This window comes from Sinohyriopsis cumingii, chromosome 7 (assembly GCF_028554795.1).
Source record: "Sinohyriopsis cumingii isolate HCF-2022 chromosome 7, ASM2855479v2, whole genome shotgun sequence".
In the NCBI taxonomy this organism is placed as follows: domain Eukaryota; kingdom Metazoa; phylum Mollusca; class Bivalvia; order Unionida; family Unionidae; genus Sinohyriopsis; species Sinohyriopsis cumingii.
In genome coordinates this window covers 129,974,364-129,995,953 of record NC_142967.1, presented here as the reverse complement: position 1 = coordinate 129,995,953, position 21,590 = coordinate 129,974,364, and the positions used below count along the sequence as shown (strand labels likewise).

Below are 21,590 nucleotides of genomic sequence, written 5' to 3'. Positions count from 1 at the left end.
CCTTTGCTATAAACAGCACATCTGAGAAACAGAATTTGGTTTTTCATAATAGTTCCGATCTCTTCAATAAGTTCTGAGAATTTGTTTCTGTCCCAATTAACTGCTGCCTTTAACTTATGGTTCATGGACTCGCCGTTATTATTAGTCCATGGTGCACTGATTACTCCTTCGCATAATGGGCGGAAAATCTTTGCCAATATGATTTAAAAACTGGAAATTGTTTTAAATAGGGTTCCAAATTCTGACATCTTGATTCAAACTCCGTATCATCTGAGGCAAAAATTACTCCATCATTATTTCCAAAAATGATTTGGAGTATTCTTTTACGGGCCAGTACACATGCCCCATTTTCTTGAAGATGTCGTTGGACATTGTCATACATGTGTTTGGTACATAACAAAAAATTTGCATGCGGGAATTTGGCTTTCAGGGCGTTTGTCATGCTCTTTTCTTCATCACTTCCAATGGTTAATCGCGCTTTGTATCCAAATCAATCGCTTACCTGTGAGAAAAATTTCCCGTAAGTTTCCTCTTCGGCATCAAAATGTATCATGCACGGCCCAAACATTACCGGAAAATCGTTTGTTCTATTGCTAATCACACATCGGTTTTTGTAGGAAAAGACTGTGACATAGAAATTTCCCAAGCTGAAAGTTCTATCAACACCTAGAACACTCCCATCATCACCTTCACAGTTTCTGATCGTATCATCCATCTGTTGGTTGCTATAAACAGTGACAACCGGTTTTTTGTGTTTAGTCAAAATTATTTCTTGGATGACTGGATTAGTGTGAAGCTCACTTAAAACACTAACCACATCATCAGCTATATTTATTTTGGAGTTGATATTTTCTTCACGTTTTCGTTTGTGGTCTCTGAATTTCTTGTCGTTTATTTGTTTCATCGATTTCGGAGCAGTGAAACTGTTGTCTTCCATAAGTTTTGTGAGAACGCTGCTGACGTTCTCATGCTTTACCTTTCAGCTGCTCTCTGAATAATTTTTGGGTCTGTCCTTACATATGGCTCCGATTTCTTAGAATTTCCATGCTTTATAAAGATGGTTGGCATTTTGCCGCAGTATTCCACAATGGCCAGCATTTTTTTCTCTACAGGAAAAGAATCGGGCAGTCCAGCAATTGTTGTTACGCATTTTTTGAATGATTTGTCTTCCATCAATTTAGTATAATATCTATGCAGTGTTAAAACACTCGATGGCTGAGGAAATATTGGTTCATATGTGATCTCTCCATTGACCATTTTCTTGACACAGTACTGTTCCTTTTTCATATACACTGTACGTACTTTGTCAACAGAATTGGTGACAACAAAAGTCTGATTAACGGTTGTAGCACTTCTCCAATCCCAAACACCGCAGTCATCGGGGAAGTTTTTGGCACCATTGTCGTCATCAGATGCTTCAATGACAGTGTATACGTCGCTTTTTATTCCTTGTGGGATGCTTTTTTCTCCTGTTTCAGTAGACATGATAACTTTCAGTAATTCATCGTTGGTCATGAACATTCCAGGGTTGCTAGCTGGCATCACTGCTTTTTTTTGTTGTTGAGTTTAATTATAGTAGCGTTCGCACAATTGTGCATGTGCCACTTTTTTCTGACTGCACCGCAGCCTGCTAGTTGTTCCTGGGAAAGGGGATGGTGCCACCTCCCCCAGGCTTTTATGGATTCAAGGAACCCTGATAGTTTGGCCTCAATCTGTGGGTCCATGAAAGCCCCTACAGTTGAATGGTTGGCTGTCATTAGTGGGAAGGAGAGCTCGGGAACGGTCCTGCTTGCTTTACATCGCTGGTTTCTTGTTGCATTTGCCTGCTTATTTGTTTTGTTTTCGAGATTTGTTTTTTTTTTTTTTCTTCTTCAAAATGTTCTAAACGGAGGGGGGATGTTCTATGCTGTTTATAGAGGTTCTTAGTAGATATCATGTATGAAGAGAGATTTTCAAGGTTATTATGGTATTACTAGTCGAGGTGTTTAGTGTGTGTTTCCTACGTTATGTTATTTATAAGTTTTTAGATATTACCTCTTTAAGTTATTTATTAATTGATGTTTTTAGAGATTGAATGTTATTTATACTTTATTTAGCAAGAGACCGGAGTCCTAGCCGATTACACGGTTCGTTAAGGACATCTAGGACATCCGATTTTATGGTTTCCTTAGTTTTTTTTATAGGTGCTTCGTAAGTGAATTATTTATTAATACTTTTATAAAATTGAATGATATGTTATGGTTTTTTATGTGGTGGCTTCTAAATTTATTTAGCTAAGTTACTGGGTCTTTTGGTTTTGTGGGGATAGTAATTATATTTTGTTCCAAAGTGCTGCTGAGTCTATGAATTTATTTATATTTTTATATGCTGATTGTTTATTTTTATTAGAGTCCATAAGTAACTCTGGGTATGTGTGTGGTGATCCAATCTCTTTTTGGTTTTTGATAAATATTTTCTGAGCGGGTTGATATTTTGGGCATATATTGAATACGTGGTGTAGATCTTCGGTGGTGTGGCAGTTAAAACAGTTAATGGTTGCTGGTTTGGGTCCTATAAACATTCCAAAACTGTTTGCTAGTTTAGTTTTTCCAGTTATTATCCTGTTTATGGTTTTCTGTTCTAAATAGGTACCCTTAGGTAGCTGTATGTTCCTATCTACGATTTTTTGGGTTTCATGGTACTTTTTACCTTTTGTGGAGGAGTTCCAAAAATCTTGCCATGTTTGGTCTATATATGTTTGTGCGAAGCTTATTGCTTCTGTAGATCTATAGTTAAGCTTGATAGAGTTTTGATCTCCTAGTTTGGTTTTTGCAACTTTGTCTGCTGTTTTGTTGACAGAGATTCCAATGTGCGACGGTATCCACATGAGCTCGACTAATTGATGTGCTGTGGTGATATCGTCAATTAATTGGCATGCTCTGTAGAGGAATTGTTCCCTAGAGTGTGTATTGCGATTTTAGATCGATTTGATAATGCTTAGGGAATCGCTTATAATGACTACTTCAGGTATTTGGTTGTCTTTGATCCATTTTATTGATTCAAGTATAGCCCAGAATTCAGTGGTGTAAATGGAGCAATAGTCAGGTAATCTGGATCCCGTTTGTATATTGAATTCAGGGATGACTATTGCTGCTGCTGTTCTTGGTGGGTTGTTTGTTTTTGATCCATCGGTATATATTTTAACATAGTCCAGGTATTTTTGGTTGATTTCGTTTACCAGTACAGGTTTTAGTAAGTTTTCTTGTCCTTCTTTATTGCCTAATTTGGTAGCTTCAGTGTTAATCCTTGGTGGTTTTTGTAACCATGGTGATTTGTTCTGGTCTGTATTTTTTGTTACCTGTTTTTTTAGTAGAGGTATCTTTTCTCTTAGTTCAAGGATTACTTTGCCACTTGGTGTGATAGGTATGATTTTGGGTTTGAAGACAACTTTACACTTATTTATAGCTATTTTGGTGGGATGGTTGTCTGGGTGGGTATCTAATCGAATGGAGTATCGGAGGAGCAGTTCTTGCCTACGTAATTTTAAGGGTAGTTCTCCTGTTAGTGTTTGTAGTTCTTCTAATGATGTTGAGGGGAGTGTTCCTGTGCATAATAGCAAGGCTTTTCTCTGGATAGTGTCAAGTTTTTGTAGTACAGGCTGCTTAGCCAAGTTATATGCTTGGCAACCGTAATCCAGTTTTGATCTAATTAGGCTTTTATATATCATGAGGAGGGTTTCCTGGTTGGATCCCCAGTCAGTCCCTGTGATGTTCCTGAGTAAATTGAGATCTTTGTTACAATTCTGGGTGAGTTGTTCAATGTGCTGTTTTCATGTGAGGTGGTTGTCAAAGAACATTCCTAGGAATTTTACTACTGTTACGTATTTGATTAATTGATTTTGTATATAGAAGTTTGGATAGACTAGGTTGTTATTTCGTTTGGGGGTGAATATGATTGCCACAGTTTTTTCATGAGATATTTTGAAACCCCATTTGTCCGCCCATCTCCCTATGTTTAGGCTCTGCTGGATTTCTTTAACTACTGTGTTACTGGCAGGATTTCCATTCCTCCATATGCCACTATCATCTGCAAATTGTGACAAGTTTATATTTGTGGAGGCTACATTGAGGTCAAGGTCGTTTACCATTAGGTTAAATAGTAACGTACTTATTACACTGCCTTGCGGTGTTCCATTTTCAAGTGAAAATTCTTCCGAATGGGTGTTGCCTATTCTTGTGGTAATTTTCCGGCCTGTGAGGAAATCGCCAATCCAGTTCAACAAGCGTCCAATTATTCCAAATTGGTTTAATTTGGCCATTAGTCCATTGGTCCATACTAGGTCGAACGCTTTTTCTAGGTCTAAAAAAAAAGCTATGAGGTTGCGATCGGTTTTCCTATGTGCGTTAAAAGCGAGTTTGATGTCTGTTTCCAATCTGAGAAGTTGGTCAGTGGTGGACCGTTTGTTCCGAAAGCTACATTGATTTATGGAGAGTAGGTTATTGGTTTCTAGGTGGTGTTTTAACCTATTTGCGAGTATTGTCTCCATTATTTTGCAAATATTGTTTGTAAGGGAGATGGGTCAGTACGAATTTATGTTGTTGGGATCTTTACCTAGCTTGGGGATTGGTATTACTATGGCCTGTTTCCATTTGGTGGGTAGTTGGCCTTTATCCCATATCCTATTAAAGAGTTTGATTATGGGTATTGTTATATTGATAGGTAGTTTTTTGTAGATAATGTGACCTAACTGATCCTTACCAGGGGATGTTTCGTTTTTGGATCGTAGGGCTATCTTCCATTCATGTACTGTGATGTCGCTATTTAGGTGAGATTCTTTTGTTCCTTGGTCTTGAAACATTTGAGGTTGGGTTCCCTTCATTAGTTTTTTGTGTTCTTGAAAGTTTTTGGTGTGATTATTGTTGCTACTCATGTTCGAAAAATGCTTCGCTAGGAGGTCTGCCTTATCTTTATTTGTTATGGCATTTTTAATTTTTGGGGCTGAGGTAGTTGCTTTCCCTTTTATGGCTTTTATCTTGTCCCATATTTGTTTTGAGTTTGATTTTAGACACAGTTTAGAGCAAAAGGTTTGCCATAGATTAATTTTAGCAGTTTTTATAGTTTGTTTTAGTGCTTTTTCTTTATCTTTATATCGATAGAAGTAGATAGAATTTTTGGTGCGTTTATATTTATTTAAGGCCCTTTTTTTGTCTTTGTGTGCTATAGTGCACTGTTTAGTCCACCATGGTACAGGGTTTTTATTTTGGATATTAGTTGTCTTTGGTATGCATCGGTTAGCTGCTTCTATAATTGTGTCTGTTATGTTATCATAATACATGTCAATACCTGGGCTTTCTAAGTTATCTGGATTTACTCTAGCTAGTAATAACTGGAATTGGTCCCAGTCTGCCTGTTGGTACCTCCATTTAGGTGGGGTTTCGTTAGGAATGTGTTGAGTTTTTGTTTGAATATTGATTGTGATGGGAAAATGGTCACTTCCTAACGTATCTTCCTGATCCACCCACCAATTTGTGATTTGAGCCAATTTTGGGGTAGTGATGGTTAGGTCTATGGCTGAGAGAGTGCCATCCTCAGGGTTTAACCTGGTGTTCGACCCGTCATTTAAGATGACCAGATTGTTCTCAGTTATCCATTTTTCAACCATTTTTCCTCTTTGATCTTTCTTTTTACCTCCCCATAATTCACTGTGTGCGTTGAAGTCTCTACAGGTCATTAGATTGTTGTTGTTGTTATTAGTGATTGCCTTTAGTGAGATTAGGTTGGTAGGGCAGAAGGTACCCCCTGGGTCGTATGCATTTATTATTTGAATGTTTGTGGTTCCTATATTTATCATTACTGACATTATTTCGATGCAATTATTGATGTTTAGGTTAGGGGGTACTTCTATTACTTCATAGTAGATTAGTGTATCAATTAAAAAAATTGCTAGTCCACCCCCTTTCTGCCCCATGGGTCTGTTTTTAAAGATTCCCTGGGTATAGCCTTGTAGTTTGGGCAGGCGTTTGTGTTCTTGTGTTATGAGGGTTTCCTGTAGGCAGATTACGTCTGGTTTTATGGCCGTATTATTCAGTTTGTTCTGCAGTTCTGATAGGTTTTTAAAGATTCCTCTGCAGTTCCATTGCCAGATGGTGATTTTATTATTTTTTATACTATTCATTTTTGACGTTGTCTTTATCTGTTAGTCTTGTGGTCCAATCAGCTAGTATGGTGAAAATGGTTTTGAGGGTTCTGATTATGCTACTGAGATCTTGCATTATGGTTCATGTTGTTAGGTTCATTACTTCCTGTATTAATTCTGTGCTGGGGTGTGTGTTAGATTTGGGGATGTTTGGGGTGACAGTTTTGTTTGTATCTGGAGTGTTATCAGGGTGGTCATGGTTTGTTACAATGTGGGTTGTAGTTTTTGGTTCTTTTGTTTCCTGATTCGAGGGTATGTTTTGTGGTGCAATGTTTTCCCTTCTGATTCTGCGTGGAGAGTTTTGGTGCTCATTGATTGTGTTTCAGAGGTAGATTTTGGTGTGTTGGGGTTGTTTTTACAAATAATGTTTTTGGCAGAATGGTAGGTGAGGTGTTTTTCGTTCATTAAGTCCACTATTTGTTTCTCTTTTATTGCAAATCTGCATTCTGCCGATCTAGGATAATGGTTTTCTTTACAGTTAGCACATTTTTGTTTAATTGTGTGGCATTCTCCTTTGTGTTGACCTCTGCAGTGCTTACGTCTTGGTTTGAATCTACATCTGAGGGCATAGTGTCCCCAGTGCAGGCATTTGGTGCAAAATCTTGGCCTATTTATGTAGTTTTCCAGCTTATGGTACACTCCTGACTGTCTTAGTTTTATTATTGAGGGCAATGTGGGTGTGTGAGAAAGCTTGCCAGTAGCTTCTCGAGGGTCGATGGTTCTTTCCAGGGTTTTCCCGGATTCTTCCTCCACCATTAATACTGGCCGCCATGTATCGAGTGCTGAAAAATGGCGTTAAACCCCAAAACAACAACAACAACAATTTATTATTGAGGGTATTGGCTCGGTACCCTCTGTAACTGCTTTGTTTGTTCCTTGTCCCTTGTGATTTTTAAGACGATATACTTTGGTGGTCTGTGTTCCATTTGCTGTGAGTCTATGAAGTAGGAGTTCATTGCTTATGTCATTGTTGTATCCGTTTAGTGCTATTACTTTTTTAAAGATAGTGGTTTTAGTGGGTTCAGCCAGATTAGTTGTGGTTTCACTGTGTTTGGAGTTCGAAGTGACTCGTGGTTTCCTCTGAGTGCTATGGTGTCTCTCTACTTTGATCTTTATTGGGCCTATAGTTTCAATTTGGATGAATTTTTCCACCTGTTGAATTGTGCTGCATTGGACAATGAGGTAGTTTCGCCTTGGTCTTATCAGTTTGAATTGTCCAGTGTGAATTTTGGCCAGTGTTGTCATAATACTATTGGTACTTAGACTAGTAATTCTGTTGCACCTGTGCTTATGTATATGGCGTGTTCGATGGAATGATAACTGTACATTTTGTCTTGGGGGTTATGTTGTTGTTTTATTTCCTGTTTTGAGTTAACCTTACCTGTGGGTTTTTTTGGGTTGTTTTGGGGTTTTAGCGGGCCCTTGCCATTACCTAGGTATGTGTTTTGGGTTGTTTGGGGTCTTTGGGTTGCCATATTAGTGATGCTGCTGGGTCGTTTTGTAGTGTCTAATTCATTGGATTTGTTCCCATAGGTTGGTGGTTCCCTTGCTGTTATTATCCCAGATGGTCCAGGAGTTTGGCTTGAGTGTCTAGTTTCTTTCCTAATGTTTTGATTTATTGTTGTTTGCTTGATTTCCTGTTGTTGGTTTGTTTGCATGCTTCTAGAATTGGTTATTTCAGTTTTGGTGAATTTTGGGGTGCTGGTTATGGTTGTGGCGTTCTGTCGTATTGGGGTGGGGTTCTCCCAATATAATTTAATTAAATTAAATTGAAAGTTCCACCCTGGCTCGTTAGGTTAGAAAGTTAAATTAGTGATGATGTAGATTACAGCTCTGAGCCCCCAGTCAGCAATGCCGACGGTTAAATTATAGAGAACACGAAAATGAAATTCAATCAATAACAATTTAATAAATGTGATAATTTAAAAACGATAACTTCCAATCACTCATCTTTCCCTCGACCAAGTGACAGCCTAATTCATCCCGTGATTTACAGTGTGAGTTCGATTTTCCCCCTGTCCTTGCATCTACTCATCTATTTCTTCCCGCTGATTCCTTCCTTCTTTCCGTTCCTCTAACTCCTTCTTTGTCTCTGTTTCCTCTCTACTATCTCCTCCAGCTTCGCTCCAGACTTCAACTTCTCCTTTCTCTCTCTATTATCTCCTCCTCCAACTCCGCTCCCAGACTTCAACTTCTCCCTCTTCTTCCCTCCTTTCCTCCGTCTCTCTATCCGAGACAACGGGACCAAACTTTAACTGGTCTGTCCCTCAAAGCTTCCTGTGAAAAACCACAAGGCGTTAACAAATGTTTAATCGAACCTCACCTCACACTATAACGACAATTAACCATCAGACAGCTGTCACTGTTTCGGCCACGCATGCATACACATCGAAATTCCCACACACTTCTTGCAGGGTAAACAATGGCGTAATAACACAGTATCAGCGAATTGTTATACAGACATCAATACATTGCGTCACGTCAGTATATACACATATATATTTAATCTCATCGTACTACAATCTGACAAAATCAGACGCATGTCTGTACATTACAAATATTCAACAATGGCAAAATCTATAATCATATGTGTTAGTCTACTATAAAATACCCACATAGTAAATTACAATATTAACTCTTACGGCGGCTGGCAAGCTATATAATTCTTTACAAATATCAACTCATTTCTTCAAAATATGCAAACATATTAACAAAACAAAGTAATTCTTCGTACTACGATTCTAGTAATAATAAAGTGTACATACGACCTACAATTAAAAATGCAGTCGCATTCCACAAAGACCGAACAAATATCTACTGACCTTTTGAAGCTTTCTGTACTTAGACCTTCCTGCTCTAAGATTTTCCCGCCAATAACGAATGGCTATTCGGAGTTACGCTAACCTCTTCTCTGGGTAATTTCTCTCAGCGAACTAACTTTTGCCGGAAAACGCAGGGATATCATTCTACCCAAATCAAGGTCTCCCCCCTATCTCGATTCTGATTGGGTGGCGCTGTGCCCCTGTCCAATCGTCTTAGCGGCCAGTTCAACCTGTCTGTCTGTTTGCAGGGGAAAGAAGTTAGGACACTCCCACTTCTTCAGGCAATTTCTTTTGATCTTGGAAACATTTCGACACCTAGGTGATAATTGGCTGTCTGTGCCTTCGCAACTCTAATGTCCGGTCCTTCAATTCTAGCCACAACAATCTTACGTAACGGATTAGTGCTAGCCTTCGGCAATGTTCGACATCAAACAATGACCCGTCAGAATTACCTTGATTATACATGTTTCAAACTGGGCTACTCGGGGTCGGGGTAAACATGACACCGGTTATGTGGTCTAATTGTGGGGAGTTTAAGGTATATAGGTTACTGTCAAATTCATTTGTTAGGTTTGGAATAGTGGTGTCTATATCTTCATTTGTGTTTGGTTTTTCCGCTTCTTCGAAGAGGATTGGCAATAGTATTGGCATTGTATTTATATTGTTCCCTGGAGTGTAGTTTTGTATTTCTAGTAGTTTCTGTTGGTGGGGTGGGGGTGTGTTAATTATATCTGCTGGTTTGTGGTTTGTTTGGTCTGTGTTTGAGACCAGAATTTGGGGTCCCAGTGCGATGTTGGTTGAATTCGAGTTTGCTGTGGTTGGTGCTACTTGCGTTAATCTTGCTTGTTTTACATGCTTTATTGGTGCTGTTTGGAGTTGTGATACATCCAATATTTTTACTGATTTATTGATAGGGTTGTTTGGTGGTTTGTGTGTTTGCGTGTTTGGATTGAATAGAGCCATTTGAATGATGACTTATCTTTTGTTTTTGTCCTAACCCAGTCTGCTCCTCCGCTAGAAGTCTCCTTTGTTTTCTGTTACGTGTTCCTATCGTTCCTTTGTTTGATAGTTGCTTTGTTCTGTTCAATTCCTTTGTTCACGGCTTGGCGGTTTGCTAATCGTTTCCTCTTCTTGGTATTATTTCTTTGCTCTTGTTTTCCTGTTCCTTTATTCTATTTTAATTGGTGATGGTGGTGGCCGCACTCAGTAGAACTTTTAAAATTATACACCAAGCCGGTTTTACACAGTAAACAAATCAAGCAAACTGAGAGATAGTTTTCAAACTTGACGTTATGGGAATGACCCATCGTTGCTTGAAATGGAGCTGACTTACGGTGAATATTGACCTCTGACACGTCAGATACGGTACAAGGATATAGTGATTCCCTAGATTCGTCGGCGGTTTCCGCTTCCATACTGAAACTGTCTTCTTCATACTCATCGGTTTGTAAAATGTTAGTTAAATCATGTAAACTTTCACTGCATTTCTGCGAATCAGGAGTTAATAAATTATCAACCTCGCTGTTCTCATATTCTTCATATCTATGGTCCATATCATCCTTATTATGTGTCAAAGGTTTTTTTGACTTACATTTCAAATTGACTACAGGGACAAAGTGGTTTACTGCATACCAAGATCCTTGCTTTGGGAGTTGCCCATGAGCATACCAGAGAATACTGATTGTTGAATGCCCTGCTGGTACGTCTGCAGACGGTTCGAAAGTCGTGTTCAGAGAAGTGTGTGCCAAGTCGTTCACGCCATTGACTGAAGGGTACAAAATCCGCACCGGACCCTGGATAATATAACATAGAGCCAAAACTGTCCATGCAGATGAGAAACCGCCAATTGTAGCACAGTCAATACAGGTAGCTTCAAAAGATGGTGAGAAACATTGTATGCGCTTCCTTTGGGGATGATTCATGTTGAAGCTCGTACCATGCGGAGACAGGTATGATACCGTAACTGTACTGACTTTGCTTTCGTCTCCATACAGGAGAAGGGACACTGCATTGAATAGGCAGTCGCCGTTACCAGTTGTGATTACTGGGTCACCGCTGACTTCATCAAAATATTTAATCATCACTTCCTTCGCAATGGCATCCACTCTGACGGGAGGGAAAACAACATCCTTGTCACATACTGGTTTAAACTCGATTTTAAAAAGGGTCTCACGTTGGACTGCTGTTGTTAACTTCGCCATGACCTTCATGTCGACTGCCTGTAATCAAGAGATTTATTTGTCAGAGAGCGTGCACAAGTGATACAATTACATTACCTTTTTTTGGGGGGGGGGGCACCAGACAAATGCCCTCCCCCTCCAATTTTTATATACTAAGGATTTATATCCGGATAAGGGTCCACATTTTTATTTATTTTGTGAATGTTTCCCCTTATACGGCATATGTCATTCTCCTTTATTTTAATAAAAAGTACTACAAAATTCTCGAAATATTTTTGTTTTTTTGTTTTTTTTGTGGATATATTAGTTATGGTTTAGTAGACATCTACTCTATTTGTGTGTATTGTTTTTGTTTTGTATGTCCATTTTCCTCCGTGTGGGTTTTTCTGCTACTCTTCCGCAGGTCTGGCCACTTCGCGTAGCGCCATGTGATTTAGCCCTGCGTCGTCTATGCTGCTTACTTTACCCACACGGTGGTTCCCTGTGTTCCCTTCGTCTGTATTAATTTTGTTTGAAAATAATAAGTAGAAAAAAAGAATAAAGGAGGGGGAAAAATGAAATATATGTTTTATATACATATATATTCATACCTGTACATACATACACACATATATACCTATATATATATACGTACATATATATACATATATATATACATACATACATATACACATACAATAATATGCAGTATACATATTAAATTAATTGAAATTTAGAATTAAATTTTGAGTAAGTTATTTAAATCAAATTTAAGTTTATTTCAAGTTTTAAGTTTTAGATTTTTCAAGTTTATTTTGGATGTTTGAAAATTGTTATATACGATCATTTGTTTATTCTTATAACTTGGCCACATTGCATCATTGTACCTATAATAAAATTTACGATTTTTAAAATTACTTTATTATCACAGTCAGTGTCTAGATATAAAATATTGTTTTTGTTATATTTATGTTTTTTATAAATATCCATAATTAAACTAATCCTACTCATTTTTGTTATTTCACATTGGGCTATCGTATTTAGTTTTGAAAAAATTTATTTTTTGCATAATGGGCATTTAGGCAATTGTATGATCATACGACGTTTTCTTGCTTCTTCGCCTGTACATTACTTATAGCCGTTGAAGATACATAGATTTGATCAATCCGTGGTGTTGAACGGTCGAGTGTGACTTAATCCGATTACAATTACGTAACAGATTTGAATGTGATGACAATTGACTTAATTAATTGCTGCTACAAATCTTGTTTATTTGTCAAAGGAATTTACTATATGCATATCATCGCACGCGTCTTTAACATCGACTATTTTTCTACTGTTTGACATTTGGCTGGCATAACATTACTAGACTTTATTAACCAATAATATATTACAATTAATAATAATAAGATTCCAAATTGAGGTTGACAATAACTTAATACAACGGTGAGTGGAAATAGACATTGACACGTGGACCATATCAAACTCTAATAATTGAATCATTTTAAAACAGTTTTCACACAAAAAGTGCAATACACTATATACACATGAATGCATTCTTGTCCCATCAGATGTGAAGGCTGTAACTTACATCATGTTATGAAATTCACCTGGTGCGACATGGTGCGATAGATTTGCAATGCTGATAGTGGCTCTGCTTCTTTATATCTACTTGCAATGTCAACGACAGTCAACGCGTATTTGTATGTTAATTGACGTCTCCCAATTTTTATAATATCGTGTAGTAAAACTAAAATATCCGCCTGATGAACTTCATTAGGAATGCTGACATCAGAACGTGCATGCTGAATTCGTTTAGGTGGTGGCAAATAAATTTGCCATATTGCCTGTCGTGCTAACCATTTTTCAGCATTGAAACGTGTGACATTTGCTGCATCAGCAAGTTTACTCATTGCTACTCTACCGCTCCAATATTCACTTGGGCTATAATAACTTGATTCCATTATTTTAATAATTGGTTAATTAATTACCAGCCCCTAATGCTAGTTTATCTTTCATCGCGGATCTTACCAACCAGTTGGCGAGTGATTCTCTGATATTTTTTATTTTTTTTATGGAATTTAAGGAATGAATCAACTTCACATCTCCAGTATGTCTATCTTGTAGGTTTTCACTTTTATAAGCATCATCATGAACGTGACATGCTCGATCAATATCATTTCTAGGATACTCTCTAGGTCATGGCTGATCTTGGTTATCAAGTCGGGTACCAGAACCACAATAATTATACACAGGAAGATTTTTTTTTCTCCTGGGTATTTAGCCCATGGTGTTCCTGGAAATTTTGACATTAATGTAGCAATATCACCACCCTCTTTACGTTGAATTCTGGGTAAAAAAAAAATGTTTTATCTGTTACATATTGCACATTTTCCACCATATGCTATTTTTCTTCTTTTTTGTTGTTGTTGTAACTGTGACTAAATCAGTGGCTGAAGTTTTAAATCTACATCGTAAACAATATAGGTTCATGTATATTTATAATATGGATGTAATTGATTTCTCAGCGACACGAAAGCAAGAGCCAGTAAAACATATTTCAGCATTACCAAATTCTTTCAGAATGATTATAATAGGTCCATCTGGGTCTGGTAAAACGCAATTACTGCTTAATCTTATAATGAGATGGTTAAAGTGAGACAAGTTGGCTTTAGCTGCACCATCAGTAGATGATCATAGATGTTATGATGTACTTAAAGATTTTAATGAAAATACAAAATTGTTAAATGAAGATGGTGACGACATTATTAATTTTATAACCGATATTGATGAAGCGCCGAGTGTTGGTGAATTAGATGGATTTATTAATAATCTCGTAATATACGATGATGTGATGTTGGACAAACAATCAAATCCAGCTCTGATATTTTCTCGAGGTAGGCATAAAAGTACAGATATTATTTATGTCACACAGAGATATACACAAACACCAAAAGTGATCAGAGATAACTGTAACATTTTAGTTGTATTTAACGGAGTTGATACACGTACTCCGAGAAATATTCTTCAAACATGGTGCAGTGGAGGTATGGACACAATTAGATTTAGAAACTTCTTTTCAAAGCACAAAATACCCCACACGGATTTATAACAATAAATTTCCACGATCCTAGAACAAGATATCGTGTAAGTAGTGAATGGGGACGATATAGCCTCAAAGGGGAAAATACATTACAAAACACCCTGGGACGATATGGCGTCAATGGAATTTAACATTGGAATACAGGCCCGGCACTCTGGGGACAAGGGGAATTTAACATGGGAAATTTTAACATGGATGGGACTGTATAGCGTCAAGGGTAAATGAACATGGATGGGACTGTATAGCGTCATGGGTAAATGAACATGGATGCGACTGCATAGCGTCAAGGAAAAATGAACATCTGAGATGGAGATAACACAGACAAAAGACAAACACTGATACTACACATTAAAAAACAAAATTTGGGGAGGCAAGAAAGTCAATTCTTTTCGAGGCTTATGAGTGACCCTTACATTCACTTCACTTATTATATACTATCCACACACGGAAAGGTGCCATAACTAACCCCATTATGCTATCCACACGCCGAGAAGCAAATCCAAACTCAAAATATACTATCCACACACGGGGAGAAGCCATAACAAACCCCATAATATACTATTCACACACGCAGAGATGCCAAATCAAACCCAAAATCTACTATTCACACACGGGAAGCAGCAAAAACATAACCACAATCTGCCATTCACACAGAAGGGAAGGTTAAATAACCACACACTCTACTATCCACACACGGGAAGCAGCAGCAAAAAGAAACAAAAGAAAAACACAAGCTGAAACAAAGAACTGAATGGTATACTAATTGTGTCACCAAATCAAAGACTGTTAACATAGTATTATTTTCATTTTCAAACATTAATATATTATAAATTGCTTTGCAGGTAAACCTGCTGACCTGTATGACAAGACGAATGTTGACTGGGTACCGACCTTGAAGCTTGGTCATGTCAAAGTCTTGCCATCTCCATCAGCTGCCACTGACAGATACAATAGAGTATTGGGTCGCGTCAAGAAACGTAAGAGACATGATGCTGCTGAAACCCTTGTGTCACTCCAAGATATACTGGTTGATGACCAAACATGTTTGACAGAAGAATCTGTGGATTTCAACACAAGGGAGATCCAAACTGATTTAATGGGTCATAATATGGAGGCAATGCAACAAGAGTTGAGAAGACTGACTATGGAAAACATGGAGCTGAAGTCGGAAATAGCTAGCCGTAAGATGACCGCAGAGAGTTTGGAGGGCGATGATGACAAAGTCAACTATCTGACTGGTTTGCCCACGCACCACATCTTAATGCAAGTCTTTTCGCTCATTTCATCATACTTGATAGAGACTCATTTATCATCTTTAACAAAGTTTCAACAACTGATGCTAACATTAATGAAACTACGACTCAATGTGCAAAATGAATTTCTTGGGATAATATTCCAGTGCGCACAGCCAACAGTGTCGAGAACAATTTTGAATACACTCCATGTGTTGACTCGTTTACAGCCTCTTATCAGATGGACTGAGAGAGAGGAGATCAAGAAGACTATGCCCATGGAATTCAGATGTTACCTGAATGGTAAAGTCGTAGTAATAATCGACTGTTTTGAAGTCTTTATTGAAACTCCTTCAAATGCAGAAGCTAAAGCTACGACTTGGTCTTCGTACAAACATCATAATACAGTTAAATTTTTAATTGGTATAACTCCACAAGGTACCATCTCTTTCCTTTCCCAAGCATGGTGCGGCAGAGTGAGCGACAAGTTTGTCACAGAAAACAGCAGTTTTCTAAATAAACTGCTACCTGGAGATGTTGTTATGGCAGATCGAGGTTTTGATGTAAAAGACAGCATAGGAGTTATGATGGCCTCTGTCAAGATGCCAGCTTTTACTAAAGGAAAAAAGCAAATGCCAGCTTTAGAGCTCGAGGAGTCAAGAAAATTAGCTCACCTTCGCATTCATGTGGAACGAGTAATAGGACTCATGCGACAGAAGTATACCTTTTTGTCTGGAACTGTGCCTATTGATCATTTGCGAACCACTGATGACAAAGGGTTGACAACTATTGATAAAGTTGCCCAAGTGTGTGCTGCATTAACAAACTTGTCACCAAATATAGTAGCATTTGACTAAAAGTGATCATGCTATTGTCTAGGAATGTGGGATGTTGTTGTATATGTAATTAGGAAGGGATGTTTATTAATCTATAATACATGAGAAAGATCTATTGATATTTACTGTTTTCCTTGAAATAGTGCAGTGAGAGAGAGAGAGAAAGTGAATGCATTATAAATATATCAATTACTCATATTAACACTAATCATAATACAGTACTGACAGAGATGAAAACACAAGACTTGTTTGCATTATGGCTCTTGAATATATAAAAAACATTGTCAAACACACAAGCATGTACCATTATAAATATATCAATCACTCATATTAACACTAATCATAAAACAGTACTGACAGATGAAAACACAAGACTTGTTTGCATTATGGCTCTTGAATACATAAAAAACATTGTCAAACACACAAGCATGTACCATTATAAATATATCAATCACTCATATTAACACTAATCATAATACAGTACTGACAGAGATGAAAACACAAGACTTGTTTGCATTATGGCTCTTGAATACATAAAAAACATTGTCAAACACACAAGCATGTACCATTATAAATATATCAATCACTCATATTAACACTAATCATAATACAGTACTGACAGAGATGAAAACACAAGACTTGTTTGCATTATGGCTCTTGAATACATAAAAAACATTGTCAAACACACAATCATGTACCATTATAAATATATCAATCACTCATATTAACACTAATCATAATACAGTACTGACAGATGAAAACACAAGACTTGTTTTCATTATGGCTCTTGAATACATAAAAAACATTGTCAAACACACAAGCATGTACCATTATAAATATATCAATCACTCATATTAACACTAATCATAATACAGTACTGACAGATGAAAACACAAGACTTGTTTGCATTATGGCTCTTGAATACATAAAAAACATTGTCAAACACACAAGCATGTACCATTATAAAAATCTCTCTCTCTCTCTCTCTCATAAATGCAATAATCATAGTTTTTGTAATTATTATAAAAATGAAGCACACAAGACTTGTTTGCTTTTAGGCTCTTGCGTAGATACTACACTTTCGAGTCACTGGACTTTGCTAACCCTACTCTTGCTACATGATTTTATGCATTCAGGGCAATACCATTTTCCTTTTGGCTTTAATGCAATGCCTACACAGTCAAAATGAAACCACTGAAACTGGCAATTTCGATCATCACAGGCAACCATCTGTCCATATTCCTGATCCTGGCAGAAGCACCATACAGGCTCTGATGGCTGGTGTGATGCATTGCTTGGTTCTGGTGTTGTCGCTTTACTATTCTGTAGTGGCAAACATGTAGGCTCTGATGGCTGGTGTATTGCACTGCTTGGTCCAGGTGTTACCCCATTATTATTTTGAAGCGGTAAGCGTGTATAACATCTGGCCAACAATTCTGGCAGAACTCCAACTCTGAAAACATTGAGTGCTTTTGGAAGCATATCTTCCCAAAACGCATGGCATTTCTCAATCCTCTCAATATGAATTGATTGTCTTGTCCAGACTACAAAGTCTGCATACTTTGTATCACATACAAACAATTGGCATTGAACTTGGTAATAATGTTCATGTCTTCTGTCAAGAGTTAGCCCACCGTTGCAATCTCTCACAAGGAATGATTTTTCAATGTCAGCTTTACTCAGGTCCATGTCTCTCATTGTATACGGGCACTTGATCTCTAAAGATCCAACTCCACAACAGTCGCATGATGTGATGCCGTCTGGTGATGCTCCAATCTCTGGATGAGTAATGTGAATTACAAGACCAGACGAACGAACCATGAAATTTGTATGATTTTTCTTCATAGCTTCTATGTATTGATGCTTGGCTTTTGGCTCATATGTCAATCCCCAACTGGTCTGAATTGACTTGAATTTTCTCAGGTCAGGATAACATATGTTTTTAATCAGGTGAGGTGCTGGCTGTGTTGAGTTTGTATGACAAACTGCTTTGAATTTTGAAGCAGTTATTCTGCCTGTTCTGTGTTTCTGCCATAGTTTACTCATAAACTGTTCTCGTGTTGCCTGCTCCAATGCTTCTATCTGGGATATGGTAACCTCAATTTTTAATTCATTGCACAGTTTCCTAATTTCACATAAAGGAAGTTGATGTATCTCTTCATCAAACAAATCTGAAAGCAGTTTGGGATACATGAGTTGTTCCTCTTTTGGAATGAAATTATCACTGAAGGGCTGAACTATACTCATAATGGCTGGCTTCACCTGACCCTTGTTTATCTCGTGCAAAAAGTTGATAAGTTCTGTCTCACTGATGGGTGGTACTTCCTTATGTTGTCTTACTCTGGAAGGAGTCGTTTGTGTTCCTGTGGCTACTGCCTCATCCAATTTTTTCTTCTTCAACTGCGCTGATGTGAAGTCGGTCTCAGCAACAGGTCTGTAATTGATTTGTTTCAGCGGTGCAGATAGTAACCGGTATGCTGGAGCTTGTGTTACCGTTTTTTAGTCGCGCAGTTTCACTGTTGCTTCTACTGCAAACATAAGAGATGCCACATGAGAACAGACTTCACCCAAACCTGCCATACAGTCACAGTGTGCAGTGCAGATGGTTCCAGTCTTCTCTGCAATAATCCATGATTGGGTGGGCTTTTCTCTCAGTTTTTGTGAGTGGAGTACCTATAAAAAAAAGAGGACAAAATTACAAGAAGTTGATTTTTGTTCCCCATTCAACATGAATCCAAAATTAAAATGGATCTGATATTTGCTTGCATGGAATACACTAAGGTTACATTTCATCCAGTGGCTGAGAAAAAATTGTGTTCTCTCAAATGGCAAAGCCACAAGTGAGAGTACTAGTTGTTTTTATTTTAAATCCATATTAACTGAAATCTGAAATTCGGGAGTGTATTTCAAATATGCATGCAAATGCTTGCATATCAACAAATGTTTCTGACAGCTCATTATGAAAACTGGCATCTAGACTACATATTTAACTAATTTATTTTTGTAGGTGGTGAAATATATATGTACATGCACTCGTAAGCTATCAATCTGCATAAACTGAAGTGTCAACATGCCAGGAAGATTTGGGGGGGGGGGGCGGTAGAGGATGGGTGGCGAATAGATGAGAGAAAATGGAGAGAATGGGTGGTGGAAGCGAAAGAGAAAGAGTTTGAGAGAGAGAGAAAGATGATGATGATGCTGATGATGATTATATTACCTTTCCCCGAACAACGTGGTATCCATTTTTCACGTACACAGCAACTTCTCTAACCCATCCAGAAGTAAATAGATTGTATGTGTCAAGGCTTTTCCAGGCTTTCATTTCCTCTAAGGTATAGCTGCTCTTTGCATAAATCAGATAATTTATTATATCTGGGTACTGAAGGCTTGAGAATAAGACCTCCGTAGTACTCCACTCTGACTTTGGTATTTGATAGGGATCTAAATCATCTATCAGCCGGCATTTACTTAAATATATTTGCTTCGATGTACTGTCTAACGTGTCGATATATATATCTGATTTTCTCTGATTTTTACTGGCTTCGACATTGTTATATACTCCACGTTTGATTAGCAACCCCAAGTGTCGACCTCCGCTTATAATCCAATATGGCGGCGTGCTTATGTGTGCACATTAAATTCTGACGTCACTGAATACGGTCTATGGGAGAGTGTTCTGAGTATTTTGATAGATTTGGTCATCCCACACACGAAATGACCAGTGTATCGATAAACGGACCATTACCATATTTTGACTTGACTGGATTCGCTTGTATCGAGTCATTCGAGTTTGCTAAAGGTCTTCGTCCAATTTGTTGTGCTTGGTTTGGCAATCATTTTTCAGAAAAAAATGTGGGTACCAACAGTATTATTACGATATATGCTCGATGTAAAAAATACTTATATTTCTGACAGTAGGTGAAGCAATTATATCATATCATCCGCAGAAAGAAGTTTGGTTACCACACCAAAATAAATATTCTGATGATGAAAATCGGGTGTTACGAAACACCCAAATCCACCCAAATCCACTCAAATCCACCCAAATCCACACCAAATCCACCCAAATCCACACCAAATCCACACACCCTAGTGCAATCTTTCTACTTTAATCTCCACTCAATTAATAAATAAATGACAAATTGCTCCATCGCATCACTTCATCGCTCCATCGCCCGGCCAAATACTGCAAGATGTAGCGATTGTCCCTAAAAGGATTCCATATAAATGACCTATAAAATATATAATAATGACCAAAAACAAATGTTGCAAATATTTTATTGTCATACAGAAAATGTTATATTGATTCAATATTATGATGGTGAAAAAGAATAATCTGTAAGTACATTTCTTTGGTCATTTATAATACTTTTTAGTCCGTTCTGATGCTGGCCGTATCTGCTGGCCTGGCTTTTTCCCAACATTTTCGGAAGCCTTGGGATACTTAAAATCTATGTTGCTGGCACTGATATATCTGGATTTTGTTGTTGGTGGTGGTTTTGCCAGCATGAATTTGTGTATATGCCTGTCTTTCTCCATATGTGGCATACCATGCCATATTAGTTGTGGAATAATATGCTTTTCCATTGAAGGTGCTAGACGCCAGTCTCCTTTGCTATAAACAGCGCATCTGAGAAACAGAATTTGGTTTTTCATAATAGTTCCGATCTCTTCAATAAGTTCTGAGAATTTGTTTCTGTCCCAATTAACTGCTGCCTTTAACTTATGGTTCATGGACTCGCCGTTATTATTAGTCCATGGTGCACTGATTACTCCTTCGCGTAATGGTCGGAAAACCTTTGCCAATATGATTTAAAAACTGGAAATTGTTTTAAATAGGGTTCCAAATTCTGACATCTTGATTCAAACTCCGTATCATCTGAGGCAAAAATTACTCCATCATTATTTCCAAAAATGATTTGGAGTATTCTTTTACGGGCCAGTACACATGCCCCATTTTCTTGAAGATGTCGTTGGACATTGTCATACATGTGTTTGGTACATAACAAAAAATTTACATGCGGGAATTTGGCTTTCAGGGCGTTTGTCATGCTCTTTTCTTCATCACTTCCAATGGTTAATCGCGCTTTGTGTCCAAATCGATCGCTTACGTGTGAGAAAAATTTCCCGTAAGTTTCCTCTTCGGCATCAAAATGTATCATACACGGCCCAAACATTACCGGAAAATCGTTTGTTCTATTGCTTATCACACATCGGTTTTTGAAAGAAAAGACTGTGACATAGAAATTTCCCAAGTTGAAAG

The 21,590-nt window shown here is 37.7% G+C and overlaps 1 protein-coding gene across 1 annotated transcript; it reads left to right on the top strand.

The window, feature by feature from the left end:
• The first annotated feature begins 14,508 nt into the window (after nucleotides 1-14,508).
• On the top strand, nucleotides 14,509-16,481 carry LOC149796126 (uncharacterized). The gene is made up of 2 exons (XM_089963931.1): nucleotides 14,509-14,512; nucleotides 15,102-16,481. Exons 1-2 carry the CDS (start codon nucleotides 14,509-14,511, stop codon nucleotides 16,346-16,348), a joined length of 1,251 nt encoding a protein of 416 aa, XP_089820057.1. The 3' UTR covers nucleotides 16,349-16,481.
• The last annotated feature ends 5,109 nt before the right edge of the window (nucleotides 16,482-21,590 follow it).